General features: G+C 41.7%; 2 protein-coding genes across 5 annotated transcripts in view; both read left to right on the forward strand.

Annotated features, from left to right (window-relative positions):
- Positions 1-398: 398 nt before the first annotated feature.
- eif4ba (eukaryotic translation initiation factor 4Ba) lies at positions 399-12,583 on the forward strand. Of its 2 annotated transcripts, XM_056404492.1 has the most exons (15): positions 399-489; positions 2,215-2,355; positions 4,021-4,226; positions 4,929-5,045; positions 5,304-5,358; positions 5,498-5,644; positions 6,804-6,935; positions 7,162-7,326; positions 7,550-7,895; positions 8,030-8,118; positions 8,263-8,524; positions 8,736-8,773; positions 10,612-10,741; positions 11,224-11,296; positions 11,540-12,583. In XM_056404492.1, the coding sequence occupies exons 1-15, from the start codon at positions 477-479 to the stop codon at positions 11,615-11,617; spliced, it is 1,992 nt and encodes a 663-aa protein (XP_056260467.1). In that variant the 5' UTR covers positions 399-476; the 3' UTR covers positions 11,618-12,583. The 2 variants fall into 2 exon arrangements, with proteins under 2 accessions (XP_056260467.1, XP_056260468.1); XM_056404493.1 differs by lacking the exon at positions 10,612-10,741 and having other exon boundaries at positions 400-489.
- Positions 12,584-14,292: 1,709 nt separating this feature from the next.
- The window catches only part of LOC130187077 (tensin-2-like), a 30,767-nt gene continuing 22,563 nt past the window's right edge, over positions 14,293-22,496 (forward strand). Inside the window, exon 1 of one of the 3 annotated variants that reach the window (XM_056404488.1) lies at positions 14,293-15,937. In XM_056404488.1, coding sequence (XP_056260463.1) covers positions 15,815-15,937 — 123 coding nt within the window. In that variant the 5' untranslated portion in view covers positions 14,293-15,814. The remainder of the gene's footprint in view (positions 15,938-22,496) is intronic. The other 2 variants (XM_056404487.1, XM_056404489.1) reach the window with 2 other exon arrangements.

The following is a 22,496-nucleotide window of genomic DNA, read 5'->3' on the forward strand; positions in this document are numbered from 1 at the left end:
AGTCCAATGATAGCCTATAATATAGGTTAGATGTCAAGGATTTTAACACAATAATTATTCGCATTGATAGCTCTCAATTGCTCAAGCAGCATCCATAAGTTATGGCTTGATATAGGTTACTTTTGAAAATAATAATAATTACATTTGTTAGTTTTGAATTATTAAGGATGCTGTTATGTAATCTATAAAGGTCTAAAAGAATATTAAGCAAATAGAGGAGCACAGGGGTTTTAAATCCAAGGATTTGGTGACAGCCTAAATAAATGAACAACGGTGAGAGTTACAGCTAGTTTCGTGACAGACACGACACAAACTCAGGAAACATCAGTACTGTAGCCGCGCAGATGTGGGTCAGTAAGCAAACAAGGGAGGAGACCATAGGAGGAGACAGACAGGCCCGTGTACGGCGATGCGCGCCCCCGATAATAAACCTCTGACGCCTTCATCCGGGAACTACTACGAACTCGCTCTCCAACATGGCGGCGTCAGGTGAGGTTTATGTGGGTGAACGATCTGGGACGGTTTGGGGGAATTTCAGAGGTTTACACGTCGATACAATCAAACACATTGAGTTTAGGGATTGTTAATGTCTTGTCTTATTGATCCGCGTCGTTGTCCCGCGTGTATGAATAGGTTTGTCGGTTGTTTTGGCCCCGTGAAAACGTAACTGCCGGAGGAAGGCGAATGAACGAAGCGACTAGCACAATCTGAACATTTTAACCTACAGATTACATGCGGTCTCCTCCTGTGAAAAATGTTACTGCAGTGTTTACGGTGTCCGCTTTTGAGTTCGTGCAGTATTACGCGGATTGAACGGCGAGTGACGTGTTATGAAATGTTTCTAACTGCGTGCAGAGCTGGCACATTGTATGTCCGTAGCAGAGCTCGCCGTGGCGCTCAGAGTCGATAAGCACCGGGCGCAAGCGCGTTTCGTGGAGGAGGGGTTGGGCCGAGGAGTCCAGGCTGCCCGGGGAGTCTCCCCACGTGTGCAGCCTGGCTCCCTGGTGTCGGTGTTTGATGAAATTGGGCAGCTGGGCCTGTTGGGTCGTATCATAAACACTTCCTTGGCAGCTTCATAACTTTGAGCCGTCCCGTCCAGTCGGCCAAGTCTTGCTCCGACGATGGCGCACTTGGATCCTGGCGCTGCGACGTGTACTAGGCCCTAAAACCTAGCCAGCTAAGCAGGGATACTTCCCCCGTCAGCAGTCCTTTGCTGACTAAGCCCGCATAAAGACAAAAGCGACCTACGTAGATAGCAAGCAAACAACCTGTATGGTTAGGGTAACTGTTAACTGTTGGCCTAGCAGCCGTTATGTTAACGTTACGCAGCTCCCGGCGTGCTAATGTTACATTAGTGCGGAGCGCTGAGAGAGCTAAAACAGTGTGTTATTCGTTTGTTTTAAAGAGCACACGCAGTCAAGGCCAGCTAGTTAGGCCTGTTAATTGTAAACAATGACTTAGCATTGCGTATTTGGAGAGGGTTGGAAACCGTCTGTGTTGCTTTCTGTTTGTGTGTTGAGTTTGTAACGATGTGTGTAAAGAATGTCCTGACAGCTGGGATTTTCACAATAAAGCTCACAGCCAGCTTTGTCGCTCCCCTTATTCTGACCAAAACAAACCAGGCCTGCTCTATGAGCTGCGAGAGAAGCCCCCCATGGGCAAATGACAACTGTTAGCCATTCAAAAAGACACTATGAGGAATGTTCTGCAGTGGATACAGGATTGATTGATTTAAACTCCAAGGTACATTCCTTGAAACACGCAGCCTGATGGTTTGAACGTATCACAACTGACCCTTGGAGCTGGACAGATAAAGACAACCCTCTTCTGACCTCTGACAGTGACAGTTGGACAGGGAGACCACTCCCTGTGTGTTTACTTTCCAATATTAAATAAGTCCGGGTTTTTGTTATCACTCACACATTGCAGTCTCCTTATCTGGTTTGGCTGGATAACACTTCACCACTAAACCTTACAAATAGTGTTTGTCTATGCAGAGACGCAGCGTGAGTGAAGACACGCACATACAAGTCTTTTGAAAAGCCAGACTGTTATGTTGGTGTCTTAAATAATGAGTCTTTCAGTGGTGCAACATTTCACTGCTTTAATATTTTGTAATATTTTCACTGTGAATTGTTCCATGTGGACAATTAACCCATGAACTAGCATGTTTCTTCCAAGGCTGACTATGTACTTTGTGTTCATTTTCTCTAGGTAAGAAGAAGAATAAGAAGGGGAAGACCCTCACTCTGACTGACTTCTTGGCAGAGGACAGTGGAGGAAGCGGCGTGGCCCCCAGCTACCCGACCAAGTCCACTAGCTGGGCCGATGAGACTGACGACCTGGACGGAGATGGTGAGCATGCACTGAAATGCACATAAAGACTTTATCTTCCATGCCTGCCACCTGTCTTGCATTTTTCCATATAACTATTAAAATCAGTTTCATCTCACGGTTGCTTGGGCAGTCTCTAACTGGATTGGAGAGAAAAGAAAATGCCTTTAAGAATGCAGTCAAACTGGTAGTGCCATCAACATACGGTGGGGGTGAAAATGACACTTTCCCATTCAAGTGAAATCAAGTAGTCTGACACTTGACTGAATTTAAAACAAGTTTTTGTTTAGTCTGGTCTTTTTAAGTCATAGAGCATTAAGAGAATTTCAGGTAGACTTGTGAACCATTTAGTATAGATGGCTGAACACACCATTACTGCTATAAATACATAAATGATCATGCTGCTGGTGCTTTCCAGTTAACTGTTTAGCCTGCGGCACTGCCTTTTGAAATGTGAAACATGAAACCATCAAGTTAATTGTCAGATTTCGTAATGACATTGGACCCAGGTCTGAGCTTCATATGTCAACTGAAAACTCATCACTGCACTGTTTTGACATGAATTTGCTAACATGTTTGTACAGAATTGGGATGGCTGTTTTGAATATTAAATGGTGGTTTGATATCATGGGTGGAGGCCTCACATGTTAAATTAATCATCAAAACTCAATATTTTCAACCACAGAATAGGGTCAGATAGTCAGATATATTTACTATTTATATATATATTTTTTTTTTTTCTTCCTGTTATCAGCTATGCACACTTGCTATCTGGAGTTTCTCATATGCATTCTTGCATCTGACTGTGTATTTTTTTCATCCTGCTCATTTCCTTTTTATAGCTAATACAACTTTGTCATATTAATGTGCATGATACATTCAAATGTAGGCTGCTTAAGGTCAGAATTCAGATTTATTTATTTTTTTTGAGACAAAAAGGTGCCATAGAAATACATTTCAGGACAGTTTCATTTCAGATACTTAATATCATATTATGACTTTTATATCATTCTAGTATTTGACCAAAGGTTTTTGACTATCAGACCAGTATCTACCTCATAGAACAATAACACAATACGCATCAAAATAAATTCACTTTTCTCAGAACACATCTGCTGAAGTATAACAGCATGTAAGGTAAAAAGTTTGACATGGTTGTTATAGTTTCTCTCTTGTATGTATTTGGATGTTGATATGAGTCCTGATGCTTAGATTTTCCCATTTATTGTAATAAAGTCTTTGTTACCATTTTATTTTATGTAAGTCTCAGAATGCAAGAACTCCATGAACTGAAGAACCCAAGTATTAGAGAGAAAATAATCAGTTGAAAGCAAGTTTAATGTTAGAGTTGCAACAATTAATCAATTAATCAATTAGTACATCAACAAAAAAATTACTCTACAGCTATCCAGACAATCAAATATTCATTTTAGTCACTTTTTAAACAAAAACAGTAAGATTTTTTTTTGTCACACATGATGGTAAACTACGTGTGTAGAGTGTTGAACTGTTGGCTGGAAAAAACAAGATGACGACGCCACCTGGGTTGTTGGAAATTATTTTGAACAATTTTCTGACCTTTTATATAGAGAAAATGATTAATTGAGAAAACAATTATAGGATTAATCAATAATGAAACAGTTGTTATTTGTGCACTGTTTGATGTAACTCTGCCCATCTTTCCAGTCTCGACTTCGTGGCACACGGAGGAGGATACGTACCGGGCACCGCCCATTGACCGCTCCATCCTGCCCACAGCACCTCGCTCAGCCCGTGAACCCAATATCGACCGTTCCCGACTGCCCCGCAGCCCGCCGTACACGGCCTTCCTGGGCAACCTGCCCTATGAAGTCACTGAAGAATCGATCAAAGATTTTTTCCGCGGCTTGGCAGTAGGTGTAACAAACACATGCATTCTGGGACATATGATACATAGCACTACAGTTACTGCACCTCTTTGTTTTGCAAAGCAGCAGAGCCAGTGAAACTCAAGTGACAGTTTCAGTTTCAGTCTTATTTGCTCTTTACAGGACCTGGTCTACACAACACAGGTCAAACTTTTTTTCCTTGTGTCCATGGACAGATCTTAAAGTAACGCCCTAATGTTCCTCAACTTTTTTTTTTTTCCACAGATAACAGAGCTGGCAAAAGCCCGATTGTCCACAGAATGGCCATAAAATAGCCAGTTTTTGGTCAAAAATATCACTTAATCACTTTCATGTAGTTTGCTAATGCCTGTCTCTGGCTCACCAGGCATAGCTAAGTAGGACCCATTGCTTGAAATGGTTACAAACATGCAAGCAACCAGAGATTATATTATTATATTATTATTGAGATTATTCAGCCAACTTGTTTTACTAAAGCTACCTACAACAGTGTCTGTCACAATCCTGAACTGGACATTTCTTATTTAGGGTAAGGGCAGGAATTAATCTCATCTGGAAAGTAATCAATCAACCCATTTCTTCCATATTTTTCATTTGCAGACTGCCCTTTGTATTTCCTGATCTTATTTGGGTGAGCTGCAGAGTGCTGGGCCCAAATCAGCGTGTTCTCTGTTTCTTATGTTATTCTGTCAATATCTTCCTCTCCAGATCAGTGCAGTGCGCCTGCCTCGAGAGCCCAGTAACCCAGAGAGGCTGAAGGGCTTTGGCTATGCTGAATTTGACGATGTGGACTCCCTCTTGAGGGCCCTCAGTCTCAATGAGGAGGTGAGATGATACAGCAACTAATGAATGTCCATTTTAAAACATTTTTGGGGATTTTTATTTTTTAACCTAACTAAAATGAAAGTATGACTGTACAAGTTCTTTGTCACTGTATCGCACAATAAAATATTTTTTATTGGCTGCATTGCATAAGAGAAGTAAGATGTATAGTTCTACCAGAGGTTACATAGTCAGAATGTATAAAAATGTATGTAGTAGAATCACTAACTATTTGTCCCTTCTGTCTGTTCATGCCAACAGAACTTGGGAAACCGAAGGATCCGTGTGGATATTGCAGACCAGTCTAATGATAAAGGTACACTGCTAACTTTTATTTCTGCAATTTTTTCTGGCCTTAGTGACCATTTAGAATAATTAAGGCAAAGGAGGTACAACCCCCAGCCTTCATATTCCACAATTAAATTCAACATCATCTTGTCTTCTTTACACCCCAGAGAGAGACAGTGGGCTTATGGGAGGACGAGACAGGGGTGGACGGATGGCGGACATGGGCCCTGACAAGACAGACAGTGACTGGAGAGCTCGGCCAAGTGCAGACAACGATGATGGACCTCCCAGGAGAGATGATGCCTTTGGAGAGAGTGAGTCAGAAATGGTTTTGTTTGTGCTTCAACATCCAAACTTATTTCACAACTTATCCCAGTGTTATTCTGTTAGTAGTTTTGGATACAAGGAACTTTTTCTTCTTTTATCACTGTTTGATGTTCAAAGATCAACAGTCCATTACCAGAGGAATTCCATGTGTGAAACACAGTTGACTCATTTTTCTCTTTAGGAATGTTCCTAATGACTTCTTTCTGTTGATTTATTGGTAATATAAATTTAGAATAGTCAACTAGTTTAATAGTTAGTAAGTTTAAAAAAAATAAATAAATAATTGAAAACGGCGTGTTTGAGTAAACAATGTTATAATGGTTTGTCTAGTGTGGCTAAAGTTAACGGTGCTAGCACCAGCAACCATATTTCCTTGCAGGTTATGAATGCAGTTTCACATTGCTGTGGTTCACTGGTTGTATGCCAATTTATTTTGACAAAGCCTACATACAACCTTATTTTCATTTTCCAGATCAAAATATTGCCAAATTTCAAATCAATATCACGATTATTTCAAACTTGATTTAATTAATTAACCATTACTTTAGCGCTAATAGATTTTTCTCTTTTTTTGAGGCACACACTCTTAGCATTCAATGTAGTTGTATTCCAAGTGAATAAACAAATTGGCAGTGTTATCTTTGATCACTATCCATATTGCATTCAAAACTGTCTAGTAGCCGTTACTGATAAGACCCAATCAGAAGGCGAGGCATGTGCCGGAACACGAGGTATAATTTTTGTGGACATTTCATGAACTCATGCATTGTGGAAAATATTAACTGAATTAACTGACCTGAGCAAGATTAAATCAGCGAGAGGTTGTAAATGTTGGTTTTAATACTATTTCAGTTAATTGTCCAGCCCCAATGTCATATGTCCCACTTTCCATCTTGAATGTTTGCAACATTCGGGCATTAGCATGGGGAGAGTGGAGCTGCCGTCTGCTGAGGCTGCAGCCGACTAGTGGTGGGCTGCTGCGTGACATCTTAGATGCAGCAGTTAAGCAGTGTTGTAAATCAATAAAATATTAATAATTACTTTAACTGGCTATATTATATGTAGTGCTGATTAGAGAATGAAACAACATTTAATTATTTATTCAACAATTTTAGTACATGTCTAATTGTCTTATGATTCTTGCAGGATCACGGGACCGCTACGAGTCAGATCGTTACAGAGATGGGCCACGGCGCGACAGTGATCGTTATGATAGTGGAAGAGACCGCTACCGGGATCGCTATGATGACAGGGACCGCAGAGACTACGACAGAGGAGGTGAGTAGTTGTACTTGTGAAGGCCCTGTATTCTCCGTCACTTGTTTTTTTGGCTTCTCCTTGATTATTTATTTATTTTTTGTTTGTTTGTTTGTTTTAACATTCCCATCCTAATTGAATCAGTCTTTAATTAGGTTTGTGGCTGTATTTCCTGTCCATATCATCTCTCCAGGTTTTTTATTTTTATCTCTTAACCATTTTCTCCCCTGTGCCCCTGACATTCTAGGTTTTGACTCTCGTGGTGGTGGAGGAGGTCGTCGTGCCTTTGGCAGTGGCTTCCGCCGTGATTATGATGACAGTCGGGGTAGCAGTGATCGTTATGGGGACAGGGATCGTTATGGCGACCGTGAAGACCGGTATGAGAGACGGGATGATAGGCGTGAGGAGAGAGGTGAGAATTCAGTATATTAATGCGCTGCATTATTTCTAAACGGATCTCAAATAAAATCATTTGAGTGTTGGTGTTTGTCAGTAATTTGGGTGTTCCATATTTACCACAAATCCAATTAATGTAAATGAAAACAAAATTTAAAAAAGGAATTATATATTTTCCATCCTCTGATATTCACTGTCACCCCACCCTATGTTAATATCCTCTCCTCTGCTCGCTCCAGCTCCTCAGCAGAGACCCAAGCTGAACCTAAAACCCCGTAGTGTGCCCAAGGAGGAGGAAGGTAGTGGCGGCGGCGGAGGAGGTGGTGGCGGCGGCGGCGGAGGCGGCGGAGGCGGCAGCGGCGGCAGTGGGGGCGGCGGCAGCGGCAGCAGTGGTGGTGGTACTTCCCCCGCTGCAGCTCCAAGTTCCAGCAGCAGGGCCTCATCCATCTTTGGTGGGGCCAAGCCTGTTGACACAGCAGCCAAGGAGAGGGAGGTAGAGGAGAGGCTGAAGAAGGAGGAAGAGAGACTGCAGAGGCAGCTGGAGGAAGACAAAGGCCGGGGACCCGACAGAAAGATGCGAGACAGGTCAGGGGTAGACATGATTGTCAGTAAACAATGTTGATGAAGTGATGGCTACCATTATTTTGTGAGAGTTTTTAAATATTCAATATTTCATGTTCATGTTGTTGCTTAAGATTTTTATATTTCTTCCTTTTCAGGGACCCAAGCTGGCGCAATGAGGAAACTCATACTGAGCGATCTCGCACAGGAAGTGAGTCCTCACAGCAAGGAAGCACTTCTGGAAGGGGTGAGAAAACTCTGCACTGCAATCTTACATAGCTTGTATTCGGGGATATCTGATTTCTCCTCGTAAACCTGAAAGCGACTGTCTCCTATTTTCTATTTACTTGACTCACTTTAACATTATGCTCCTCTTATCTTCTTCTGCCAGGGTCCCGGTGTCGAGATAACGAGCGCTCCGGGGAGAATGAGGTTTTCAGTGGGAGAGAAGGTGACCCTTCCTCCCCTGGGCCATCCTCACGCCCACCCTCTACCAGCTCCTCCAAGGAGCCACTGAAGGTGATGCCTGCCCCTCCTCCCAAGGAGAACGCCTGGGCCAAGAGAAGTGCAGTCAGTACAGGCTCTAGTGAGGGTGATGGACGAGCTCCAGTCTCTCCTGTCTCCCCAAGTGGTTCAGCTCCTCCCAAGTTCAGGTGAGAATACACTATGACAGATGTTAAAAAGCCAGTGATGTGCTGTTCAGACAATTTATATAAAAAAAAAAAAAAAAATGCACTTCAAGCACAAATGATTGAGCAAACCAATCTTTTCACACCTAGAATTAGCCATAACAGGCCTGTAGCAAAGTTGAATTTGTGAGTGCTTTTATGTACCTCTCCCTGACTGTACTTACTTTCTCTTTAGCTCCTCAAGCTCTGCAGATGAAAGAGGATCTGGAAAGGGTAAGGCCTTCTGATGAGTGCTAGGCACAATTGGGGATTTTACCCTAACCAAACCCCACTGTAGACTACGAATAAAATTGAACAACCAAGAAATGGTGTGACTTGCACGCACACAACTATATAAGGACTCAACACAAACAAAGGAAACTGAAGAAGGAAGACGCTTATGTAAACAAAAACACTTGCATACATCTACAAAAATATGTGATAATGGAGACTTTGGATTCGAACAAGACTCAAGTCGTCAGCCACATTAGCCACCCTGTGATACTGTAAAGGTCAACACACAACTTTGCTGTTCTTAGATCCTTACCACTAGTTAAGCAATAATGCAAAGTTTGGCACCAGTGGAAAGGCCATGTTATGTTTATCACAACGGTTTATTCTATGTACGGTGGCCATTTTAGGACATTTCACACTCTTCCATTCAGGCTTGACTTTACATCGTCAGACTAGGCTCAGCCCTGATCAGCCCTGGCTGTTCTTTGGCTCATCTGTACTTTGAGCTAAAAGCTAATGTGAGCATGTCAGCATGCATGTCCACAGCTATTGGATGTTTTCATGCTACCACTGTGTAGTATGGTCACATTGTAATGTGAGCATATTAAACATCAGCATAAATCTCAAATTAAAGCTGATGAGAATTCAGTTGTTAGTTATAGAAGTATCCTGTCATGAACTGAAGTGTTGGATGAGTGGAAATTTTGAAAAAGTGAAAAGGTCATTGGGATTCATCTCCTGGGATCCACAAACTGTATTTCACGGCAGCCCATCCAGTAGTTTTAACTCTGAATCAAAGTGTTTTGACTTACGGACCAACTGGCACTGCTATTTCTAGAGCTTCAATGCTAGCCTGTCTAAAAAGTTCTCTATTCAACCTTTGTAGATTGTATCTGAAAGTGTATTTTTTTTAAACATCTGACTGCCCATATAAAATTGCATTTGGGACTGTTGTCCACAATCTACGCAGTGTCCTCGTTTCTTTTTCTTGATGATTGTGGACTTGCTTCACAGCTTCAATTAAGTGTGGCTATACCTGCTTGAATTTGCTTTCTAAGGACATTTGCACATTGTTTTGCAAATTTCTTTTTATGATCATTCATCATAAAACGTTGATATGAAGGTGGTTTCAAACTCTTGTGTGGTCCAGAAAAGGCAACAGGAATCTGGTGGTTTTCAGTTCATTCAGTGAAGTCCATAAAAGCTGTAAGAACTATTTAACAGCCTCATTGCTTATTATACACCTATTACAGAAATTATATTGGAGAATTCCAGTGTTTCCTCTTCGAGAGGAAACTCTTCCACATGATGATGTGTAAGAGCAGCTGTTATTCTTACCTTTCACACTGTTAGGTAACTATCATAATAAACATATCTGGCAAAAAGAACACGTCTGACGAGCAGGTTTTGGGCTCATCTTCCTGTTAAGTATTCATCACAAGGGGAGCACAAAAAAATGTCTCACATTAGTCTTGTTGGTGTACAGATAATCAAAGTGATGTACAGTGAGGTCCATAAGTCTGAGACCACTTCCTCATTCACTTGAATATCCATTATCTGCATTGCTGTGTCAGAACTGGCCTTACTTTTCTGATTGCTTTGGATGAACCTTTGATGTAACTTGCAGGCCAGCATTACATTTAAAAGAAGTGGGTTCCATTGTACAGGCTCAGCTTGCATTCAAGCAGTTGTGCACCTCTCATTTGGCCCTACATCAGTGACTAACACCGTTTGAATCCAACCCAGTGGCTTTTGATGCTGCAGTGTGTTGTGAGTGTAGTCTACTGTACGAAGTCCATCAACCTCCCTTCACTCAACTGTCTGGCTTCTCCTTTAAGATGAGAACAAGGCTGACGGTGTGCGTCGGGACCGGGGTCCCCCACGGGCACGAGGGGGGCCTGCAGGGCCTGGAGCAGGGCGGGGCCGAGGAGAGGGGCCCAACAGAGACCGAAGAAAGGAGGCAGACAGGTCAGCCACCCAAAGCTAGCAACTCCAAAGTACTTCATAAGACGGAGGAGGACTGGGCATCTGTAAAGAGTGGCCTATGCTCAGTTATATAACTGGTGATGCATGAATTGTTCCTGGTGTCGTGGACACAAGGGCACCGGGATTCCTGGTGTTTACATTTAATGCTTTCCCTTTTTCACCAGGTAGTTACAGTCCCCAGTAGCGCAGGGAACCTAAACAGTACAACATAAATTAGAATTAAAATTTGGGACAATTCAGATGTTCTTTTGGGGTTTTTTTTCCCTGAAAGTGAGTCATGATCATGGTTTGAACTGGGTGCCAAGTAGATGTTAATTTTCAGAAGATGAATATGAACATAATTTGTGCTCCTTTAGTTTGTCTTTTTTTTTATGTATGGTTTTTAGGGATTCACAGCAAGTGCTGACTTTCCAGTGCTTAGCCCATCCAATAAATCTTAACCTCAGTGTTCATTGTGATTGTAGAAAGGATAACAGAAGAGACCGAGACTCCAGACCACCTCCAGAGCCAAAGAAATACGAAGAATCCCCAACCCCCGTAAGTCTCTAGCTGGGTGACATCAAACTCTGACTAAACCTTTTTCCTCAGTTAAGGGTTTCGCTTTACATTATAGTTTTTAAGAACATCTTTTTTTTGCAGTGGATAAACAGGCCGTCATCTGCTATAAAATCATTGTCCCTAATGTTGTCTCATGCTCCTCGAAAAACTCCTATATATATTTGTTTAGTATCCAAAGCTTTCTGTACTGATCCAGGTTCTGTGGTGTTTTGTCTTTTCCAGAAGTTCAGCTCAGCCAGTAAGTACGCCGCTTTGCTAATGGACGGAGACCAAGGAGACGACGCTGAGGACGTCGAATAGAGAGAGAAAATAACGATACAAGGCCAGGAAACGCAAGAAGAGGAGAAAACGATGAATGCAGAAAAAAAAAATAATCTCACATAGTCTATGAAAAATCTTCTCACATGGAAGAGGCTCCTGGGAGGACATCACTCCCTCCCTCCTTTCCTCCTATAAACCTGTCCTTTACTTTCAAAACCTCCCACCCACCTATCCTCCCCGCCTCCCACCAACCCTCCCCCTCCCCCACCCTCCCCGCCCCACCTTCAGGACTTTTCAGGTTCTAAAGAATAGTCACATACTGGACTTGTTTTAAATGGGAAAAAAGGAGTAGCTGACACATGGAAAATGATGGATAACATTGAATTAATTGTAATAAATAAATGGAAAAAGTGGGGAAAAAAACGAATTTGTATATTTGTGGATCACAGACGGGGTACGGTTGGAGCTTATAACAGACTAAGACTCACTAAGTGGAACCTTTTTCTTTTATTTTTAAGTTTTATCAGTTTTTGACATTGACTTGAATAATCCCTAGATTAAACTATTCATCATAAAGCCTTTTTATTAATTACTAAATAATTAGTTATAAAAAAATCAATCTCTTAGCAAATTTATTCATGAAAATTAGTCAAGAAAATCATGTCTTCCAGTACTAACAATCATGAATGTTGAGACTTGGCTACTAATTTAAAACCTTTTATTCAGTCGTGTATGCACCATTCAACAAGTCATCGATTGAATTTGTTCCAAACTGAACTGATTGCAGAGAGTGTTACAAGAGAGGACTGTGTAATTCATAGACTACAGTGTTGCAGGACTGATTTGTATGTCGACTGAATGGGAAGCAGCGGCTATGCGATCCTCACTCTGAGAATCAAATCAAGTGCCATTACTATTATCCCCAATCACTGTACAGATGTCTCTCTATTTCTACACCTTCTGATGAAATAATCACATCCATTAAAGGCTCATAATGGTCTCATGTCCAGCCGTTTTAAAGATTCTCTGCAGCTGTCTAAATCGTTCACTCTTCCTCAAGTGAGGAATTCAAATATTTGGGGAAAGTCTGGAGTTGCAGTTGTGGTAAGGTGTGAGGGTTTCCATGAAGTTATGAGAACCTGTCTTCCAATTTGCTATAAATTGGGAGTCATTATGTACATTCAGATAGTATGTGGTCATTGCTACTAGGAAGCTTCAGGCCAAGGATATAAAAAAAAAAAAAACAACAACTTTAAAGCAGAGTTTGTGATTGTCACTAAGAGATTTAATATTTACAGACAGGCCGAACCATGAAGCAGTAGCTTCTCTTTATTGCCTGTTTTCATCTGACGAGGCCCTACGCACTTTTCAGACAGCATGGCGTTTGAAATTAACCATGAAACCCCTGTCAGTCGCATGATGGCGAGTGGCATCATCAGACGTGTCACTTTTATGTGCAACAACAAAGTATTTTTCCTGGGCGAACTGCGCTCCTGGTGTGGTCTGAGAGACAGAAAATGTCCACAGTGTTTCTTCAGTCTCAGCCCCCTGCTGAGGGCTGGGCTCCTGGTGGCAGCTGGTCAGGATCCTGCTGAGCCCCACATCCCACACACGCATACAGGGTGCTGGGTTTGCTGTAGGATAAGACTCTGCTAGACCCCTGAACAACAGGCCACTCTACACAGCAGACATCAGCCTATTAAACACTAGCAGTAGGAATATAGACTGGCAGCATGTATGTGTCCATGTCTCAGTGTTGTATCAAAAATGCCTTATTTTAATAATAGAGATGAGAAGAGTGTGTAATGTGTCATGTAATTATAAAAAAAAATGCATGCTGGAGCTCAGTTGTCACAAAACAGGTTTCATTTTGTTCATCTATAATGATCCTTGGCGGAGACACAGGATATAAAGTGTGTGGGTGTGAGAAAAGGAAGATGCTGACTGTCAGTGTTAAGTAACCACCTGTGTAAAATGTTGCAACAAATTATAAGGCCATAAAACGTTTATATACTCAAGCTCAAGATTAAAAATGCTTCAGATTAATTTTATCTTTATCATTATGATTGGAATGGGAGTGTAAGAGACAACATTTGACCTGGTAATGGTCTTAGGTGAAAACCTAAGGGCTCAATGACTTTATTACAATTCTTTCTGAGGAGGACATGGAAGTCTGCGCTGGTTCCATCCAATGGCTGTAGAGATCTGTCACTCAAAACCACAAATGCCAACCTGCTGGTGGCACTGGAGGAAAAGTCCTGATCACTGAAGTCACAGGGATACATCAACTGGTAACCACAAATGTCTGCAGAGAATTTCATGGCCACAAACAACAAATTAGTTGTGGTATTTCAGTCTGAACCAAAGTATTTGTTCCACCCTTTAGAGCCACGCTGCTGACATGGGTACTGGGAATTGTCCCTCAAATCTTGCTGTAGTATTCAATGTATGGCAGCTGATATTCTGATGTTTAGATCCTCTGTCACTACAAGGTTGCAAACTGTCTCACAAAAAAAAAAAAAAGGACGGCATCTTGAAGTTTTATCGTGTATGTAACCCTCCACCCCTCCACCCATCCACCCACCCGTTAACAGTCAGCAGCTGCTCCACACAGGAGGGTCCTTCCCCTTCAAGTCACAACCTGACTGGGAGGGTGTCATTCAGGCCCCTTGTTGACCTATTCATAACTATGCGCTAATTTTATATACTGTATATAGTCTGTTGTGGTCATCTCCACTACACTGACATCTTTACTAGAGCTGTAATACAGAGACATCTCTGAAGTTGCTGTAAATTCTCACTTACAAATGCATGTTGATGGTTTGGCGCCTAATTTAGCTCACGGCCACGGATTTGTCTCACTTTTTAAACCAAGGACTGCTTTGTATAGTCTGGGGGCTAAAAACACGGCTTCAGAAAGAGCTTATTGTTGGAGATTTTCCCCTCACAACCCTAAAACCCTCCAGCTTAAAGCAGTGTTTTGTCTGGAGAACCCAGTTTGAGGAAATGCAGTTATGTGTATGTGTGTGTCTTACAGAGAGAAAGAGAGAGAGAGAGAGAGAAAGAGAGAGAGAGAGCCTAGTCTGAAGGAATTTAACGAGGGCAACACAGATCTAAGATTTAAGCACAGAGCCTATCATTGTTTTCATTTCAGTCGAGAGAGCAGCGTACAACTGAGGGTCTAAAGAGAGGACATTAATGTTGGTGTCATGTGTCCTATCAATCAGGGCTGTGGTGGAGGTCATTACAGCTAGCATTTTTACATTTAAGACATTTATGTATATATACCAGACATATACAGATATGTGTGTAAAAAAAAAAAAAAAAAAAAAGATCCTGATTGACAGAAGATGATAGACGCTCATCCTTGGGCCCATTTGTTCCAGTTGTTTACCTAAAACCCGGGCAAGCAAAGTCTTCACTTCCTCAGAACAAGCTGAGAGGAGGGAAAAGTGGGATCAGCGCGATGAAGCCTGCAGTGTGTTCCTGTGTGCAAAGTTATAGAGTCTAGAGGGATGACGTGTGTGAAAGAAGCTCTATCTAATCACTCCCCCATGAGGGAGAAGACAGTGAGAGGGGCTGAAGTGAAGCCAAAGGAGAGGGGAAGGGCCTGACATCAGCAAGCCAAAACAGCTGCCCCCTTCTCCCCCATGGGGAGACGGCAAGGGGAGCCTGATGGAGCAAGAGAGAGAGGGAGAGAGAAGGGAAGAGTGGAGGGTCTGTAAGTGCGGAGCGGGAGAGAGCGGCTTGCGAGGCATTTGAGGGTCTGTAGAGGCTGAAGAGAAGGAGGTATTGGCAAGTGGAAAGGAGGGGGAGGGAAGAGAGAGGTGGTGAGTGTGTGCTTGCATGCTTTCAGAGTGAGGATAGCCAGAGAGCAAGGGACAGGGAAGAGTGTAAGGGGAGAGCAGAAGGGGAAGAGTGGTGGGTAAGACTTGTTGGAGGGGGAGAAAGAGGGGTTGTAAGAGGAGAGAGGGCAGGAACGGGGAAGTCATCTGGGGTGGATTTCAAGGCAGGACAAGTTGTCAGGGAGAAGGGCAGAGGTGTGAGGAGTCACTGGGGAGGAAGGAACATGTTGCAGAAGAAGACGTTAAAAACATAAGGAGGCCACTCAAAACATGAAGCGCTGAAGAGGAGGAAGAGAAGAGGGACCTTCTGGAGTGAAGCACTTGTCTCGAGAGATCAGATAAGAGTTGAGGGGATTAAAGATACAAGATTATAGGGGTGTCTGCTGGAAGTATGGGGTGCATTCACAGCACGAGCACTGGCAGGATGAAGAACCATGGACTTGGTACTGACGCAGGAGGAATCCCCATAAAGGCAGACCCTGAGGTACATCCTGAAATCCTTCAACTTGCTGAGGTAAGCGAGTAACTGCTCTTCGGGGAGCTGTAAACATGCAGGTTGTACACAGAGGAAATGTGCCGCTCATATGATCATATGCTGAGTCAATTTGTTTCTTTTATGCACAAGAAAGAACATTTTCTACTCCAAGGATGAACAGCAAAAATTGGTGATGGAGCTAAAACTCCTGACCTAAAAAAAAAATCAGATTGAAACAGACTTCAAGAGCATCAATTGAACTGGTTGTTTGGACGAGCATCATGTGGCAGCTGTTCCACATGTCTGAGGATAGTACTTAGTTTTTGTCATTTGATTCAGCAGAAGCAGCTGGTCTTTGTTTAATTGTTATTCAGTACACTCATCACACACTAGTCATGGACGTCAACCAAAGGAATCCAAAGAATTACCAAAACATTTCCAAATTAGATGAAGCCTGCACGCCAAAGCAGCTCTGCCTCCACTATGAAATATTTCTCCTCACTGTGTTTTCGTCAGCATTAAATAGAACAGAAGCATCTCGTGCCGCACATGCTTGCATACCAAAGGATAAACGTGTTTTGCTGTTCCCCTTTTGCACCTGCACCACAAGCATGGATTGCATGTGCAGCTAATGTTTCGATATCTGTCAATATTCAACTGAAGTGCTCAAGAAATATGTCACACAAAACAATCATCAGCGGTGAGAGAGAGGTGGTGGTGGGGGGAGGGGGGGGTCACACCCAGCAGTGGATGGTCTACTTGATCGCTGTTAATCATATCCCTCAGGAGTCAGGGTTCAAGAGGAAGTGGTATAAGTTACTGTCCGGTTCCGACTTGCCGTCGGCCTGTCTGCTGGCTCTATTTAGGAACATGTATGGATTTAGGGGCAAGCGACATGTAAAGCCTCTGCAGGACTTTTATAGAGTCTAAAATAAAAGGTGTCTGTTGGTTTAGTACCAGGACCAGGATGTGTGTGTTCTCACATGTCAGACTAAATCATACTCTGGCATGCTGTATGTCAAAATAATAGAACAAAGAGAGAGAGAGAGAGAGAGAGAGAGAGAGAACTCATCTCCAAGTGGAGTCAGTTTCTTTTGTCCATTGATCTTTTCTTTTGCACAGTAATGTATGTAAATGTTAGGACACTTGTGTGATATGTGTGCACTTTCACAGTGAACTCCTGGATCTTGGTAGAACAAAAACATTACTCAGATCACTTCAAATCCCCATAAAGCCCTCATCGTGTGTGTGTGTGTGTGTGTGTGTGTGTGTGTGTGTGTGTGTGTGTGTGTGTGTGTGTGTGTGTGTGTGTGTGTGTGTGTGTGTGTGTGTGTGTGTGTGTGTGTGGTGTGTGTGTGTGTGTGTGTGTGTGTGTGTGTGTGACCATGCCAAATGATGATAACATTGTCCCAGTTGAATGGGTGGACTCTGCTATGGAGAGGAATGAAATGTGTCATACATGCAAAGAGTCCGGGAGTTCTGCTTTAGGTTGTATATAATGGATGTTTCTCACTCTCTCTCCCTCTCTCTCTCTCTCATACACACACACACACACACACACACACACACACACACACACACAAACACACAGTCACTCATTCCCGCACCTATTTTCAGCATTTTCATGGCCGTTTAGAGGTGACAGTCTCTACTTATGCAGGTTATAAATACCCTGCCAGAACTGGAGTATACCCCTGCCTCGCCACCTGCTCCCGTCCCTTCCTGGCTTGATCAGTGTGTGTGTGTGTGTGTGTGTGTGCGTGTGCGTGCATAACTGCGTGCGTGTGTGCGTGTGTGTTGCCAAAAGCTGGAGGTTGTGGCTCCTGCTTTCCGGCATGTCATCACTTGTTGTGTTGAGGTGTCACTGAAAAAAAACACTCACACGGACCGAGGCATTTTGTGTAGAGGGGGTGTGTCACTGTACGCTGTGTTCATTTACTGTATGCTTGTGTGTGTGTGTGTGTGTTGTGTGTGTGTGTGTGTGTGTGTGTGTGTGTGTGCGCGCTGCAGCTAGCTGTAAATTTTTACCATTTCAATGCATTACCACAGTGTGTTTATTTCATTAAATGTATGTTTTATGCATTCTGACACAAAAGTTGTGAATCATCAATGTAATGACACTAATATTCAAGGTCATATAATTGTCATTTTTGCACTCTTCCAAACGTGTGCAACAATAATTGAATGGGACTTTGAGCTTTCCTGCATTTTCTTTCTATCAGTTGGACTAACGCCATTGAAATGCTTCTGCTGCTGCTCTCACAGTAATAAAAAGCGCATGCAGCCACAGTCATAAAGAAATCCATTATGCTTCTGTTGGTGCTGTGACCCTCTCTTCATCTCCATGTTAGATGTGGAAGTGCTTCAGGCTCTCTGCAGTGGTCAGAGATGCTTGGAGAATGACATAGACTTTGGCTGCAAAAATCTGAATGGGGTGGGGTTCTTTAATACTGCAATGCAATACTGCAACACTGCTGAGAGTCGCAGGACCCTCTGGAGAATGAATGTCTGCTCAGCCACAGTTCATTCTTGCTGGTAGTGAAAGTACAGTACCTGTACAGTTGAATCCAGTCCATATTCAGTCCAAAGTAAAAAAAAAATCTGCAACAAAGTCCTGCCTTCGGAAAGCTTTAAATGCTCAGGTTTACTGAACATTAAACAAACACTGTCACTGTGACCTTTATAGATTCACACTGATGGTATTATGTGGCACATGCTCTTAATGTTGTGTCCACCTTTGCTTTTGCTTTCTCTTTCTGCTCCTCTGTTTGTGAAGAACTGACAGGGAGACGTGGAGGGAAAGAACAACAAGTGGAAAAAAGAGAAATGGCAGCAGCATTATGTAAAAAAAAAAGAAAAAGAGATGCCCCACACTGTGAAAATCACGAGTCATTTCATCTGTGGCAGTTTTTAATTTAATGACTGTTCCTCCTTGTAATTATATGACAAATGATTACCACAAACTCAGCTTCAACTAAAATGGTTATTCACTAACCTGCTCCTTTTTTTTTTTTTTTTGGAAAACATAAAAGGATGATTGCAACTTTTCATCACCCTTCATAATGAAAAGGGGAAAAGAGGATCCAAAACTTACTCAGACTTTGCATACTAAGTTTATGGTGAAATGGGAATTATAGTGAGAAACTACAAGGTGTAAAAATAATTTGGTCATTTGCTCAAAAGTGAACTTACTCATTACTTGGTTTAGTTAGGTGTGTCACCAAAACTTCCAAAGTAAAGGAAATGAAAGCAAGGAACCTAATGAACTCTGTGTGTGTGTGTGTGTGTGTGTGTGTGTGTGTGTGTGTGTGTGTGTGTATATATGAAAATACGCACACTTTTGATATTAGAAGAAATACTGTTTGCGGTTTGCGGCTGAGCTGCACTGATTGTATTTGACCACTGAGAGGTGCCCTTGACCCATCTTGATTTTTTTTTTCTTTTTCATATTTAACTTCAATCTGACAGACTGGCATTAAAATATGAGTAACTGCAGTTTGGTTTCAGCATGGAACTGATGAAATGGTGTTCATCCAAAATGAAATGTTCAATTTGTTGTCTGAGATGTTTGTCTCTTGAGCAAATTCCCACTGCGCTCCAAATGATGTGCATATAAGCCAACATCAGCACTGATTTCTTTTCTTTCAGTTGTACTACAACTTGGGTCAGATGTGTAGTCACAAAACACGAATACATGTATAAACAGGGCAAAACATTTGTAATTTAGTCGACCCAAAGCAAATGGCAAAGGAAAAATCAATGCAATATCTATTAGTCGCATGCCGCTCAACTGTGACTTTATAGCTATTGATGTTATATGGTATTTTTAACTCCAATTTGTTAGTCATAAAGTACTGTTAATAACTTAATGTGAAAATAGGTTTATTGTTGATATTTTAAGCTTTTAGGAAATATTATAGCATTATTGAACTTTTCAGATTATTGTGTCATTTCATTCTGCTTCATTTATCTTTATGTGGAAAGAAAGTGATTTTGATAAAACTTTACTCTTAGTCTGATCCAACGAACCCCTCAGTGTCATTACTGAAAGCTCTACTTTTTATCTCGTAGGTGAACTGAGGTCTGGTTTATGAAGGGACAGCAACTCTGTAGGTCATTACATAAGTCCAATCGATTCCACCTCCAAAATTCATGAGTTATGTAATAAAATTTAAAATGCAAATGATGAGAGGGGGTGATGATCCTCTTCTCCCCTCATATGCCCTCTTTCTGTCAGGTTCATTGTCTCTCCTCCAAACACCCCCCACGCGCGCACACACACACACACACACACACACACTCATACTCATACTCATACTCATACTCATACACACAGACAGAGACCACAGTTTATAGCAGTAGCCATTTGTCATAACAGCAGAGGAAATATGTCAATAGTTACTCTACTGCTTTAATTATAAGATCAATACATACAGCATAATGGTAATATGTTCCATCTGTCCCTGTCAGTGACCAGAATAAACACTGTTTTTCCACCTGCAAGGGTTTTTGTTGTTAGAAATGACACAAGAGTAAGCCTACTTTAAAAAAAAAAAAAAGAATAAATAAGGGAATTTATTAAAAAACTGATGCCTTTCTGGTGGAGCGCACCCAACAATTTGAACGCTCCATGTGACTCCTGAATCAACAGTGGGACATCAGAGCCTCAATAAATAAAAACATGGTATAGTCTTTGTGACTGTATTATCACAGCATACACAAGTTATTATGGTTTATGGTATTGTTCTCTTTAATCTCTCCCACCCACTCTCTCTACAGTGGCTAACAGAATCAAACGGTTCAAACAATCAAATGCAAATCCAGACGATTTTTTGTTTAGTCACTTGACTGTGTGGTTAAAGGAATAGAGCATTTAGCAGCTAAAGTTAAACTCAGGTATTAACACATTGTACCTCATTTGTATGTTCATATATATATATATATATATATATATATATATATAAAAACAGTTGTTTCCCTATGCTCCTAGTTTGTTATGCTATGCTAGTCTTTATATGCTTTATGCTAACCGTCTCCTGGCTGTAGTTTCATACTACACAGACATGAGAGTGTAAAACTATTAAAGCTCTGATTTGTTGTCAGTATAGTTAATGAAGTTGTAATTTGCATGAGGTCCTTTGTTGATTGAAATGTCGCAACTTGATAAACCTTTGATTAGGCTATCTCCTACAAGTGAAACTGCAAGTGGATTAAAAACACTTGAGTTAAATAGAGATTGAATGTTAATGGGAAAAAAAATATTAACAAATGCTCTTAAATGATAAAAGTCCAAAATTCTATGGAGTTATTTTACTGAGGGTTGTGAAGAGTAGTCGGAATGAATCAGCTGCATTATGTTCACATTATGTAACCACACAAAGCTCAAGGTAGAGCTACATAAAACATTAATTATGCATTTCTATTCATAAAGGATTTAGACTGCATACGCTCCACTTGAGAAACACAGCTGTTTTATAATACATCGTGGTTAAGTGTAGTTTGCTTCCACTCACAATTCAAGATGGTGGAAGAAGTGAAACTGGTGTCGCCTAGTCAATAAGTGAGTGTTTGTCTGAGTATATCAAAGCCGGTGTGCATTCACCCTCACCTTCCAGAGTTAAATTCAATGCTGCTCCTGTTTGGAAAAAAAACGCAACGGAAAAAGCAAAAATTCCTGAGCTGAAAAATGTTTTTTCAAGACCAGAGAAATGCATCGAGCCATTTGACTGGAAAAGAAACACCAGTGTGTGGAGGTATGGTGTTTGTGGCCCTCCACCTCTCCCATTGCCTCATATACACAGCTAGGCGCACACACACACACACACACACAGTACAGACACCATCTCCCTCTATGTTTCCAGGCACCTCCTCCCTGTCTGCTCTAAGAAAGATTTAATGTTTTAACGTGCTTCACATGCTGTAAGGAAGGAGGTGTTACTTTGGGAGGGCGTTACCGTAACTTTATATAAACATTGTCCTATTTCTTTTCACTGGGACAGTTGAGTATTGGTTTATAAAAAGAAAACTCTGTGGATTATGACTCAGTGCAGTAAATGTATTTGCCTTAGGACACATACAGTCACTGGGACTCTGTGTGTGTGTGTGTGCGTGCGCGCGTTTTTTTCCATGTGCATGTGCAAAAAGATGAATTGTTTTTTCTCTTGGGTTAAGGTTCTATTTTTGTAAGTTTTTTACTGTTGTCAAGTATCACCAAGTTTGTTTATGCTATCCCACTAATTATTATATAGAGAATATTTAGAGTTATGTAAGCTCATTGTGTGAACACATCTTTGTGTGTGATCATAAAACTTTCATTCATTTATAAAGTCTCAGCAGAGTTTTTACTTGAACATTTTGAAATAGAAAGTGAACACTTAGAGTGACTCAGTCTGTGTCAGATTTACCTTAGTCTCTTTCCTTGCTTTGCCCACAGAAGCTCATGTCTGCTGTTTACACAGCTGCCACGATGGCCCAGTGTGGTACAACCTCGGAGTGTTGAAAGAAAACTTATAGTAGGCCTGTTACCAAGGAGGAGAGACCCCAGCTTCAGCCAGACTTAAAGAGAGACTATGAGAACATTCACACATTGGGTAGTCAC

This window comes from Seriola aureovittata, chromosome 2, assembly GCF_021018895.1.
Source record: "Seriola aureovittata isolate HTS-2021-v1 ecotype China chromosome 2, ASM2101889v1, whole genome shotgun sequence".
Taxonomy (NCBI): Eukaryota; Metazoa; Chordata; class Actinopteri; order Carangiformes; family Carangidae; genus Seriola; species Seriola aureovittata.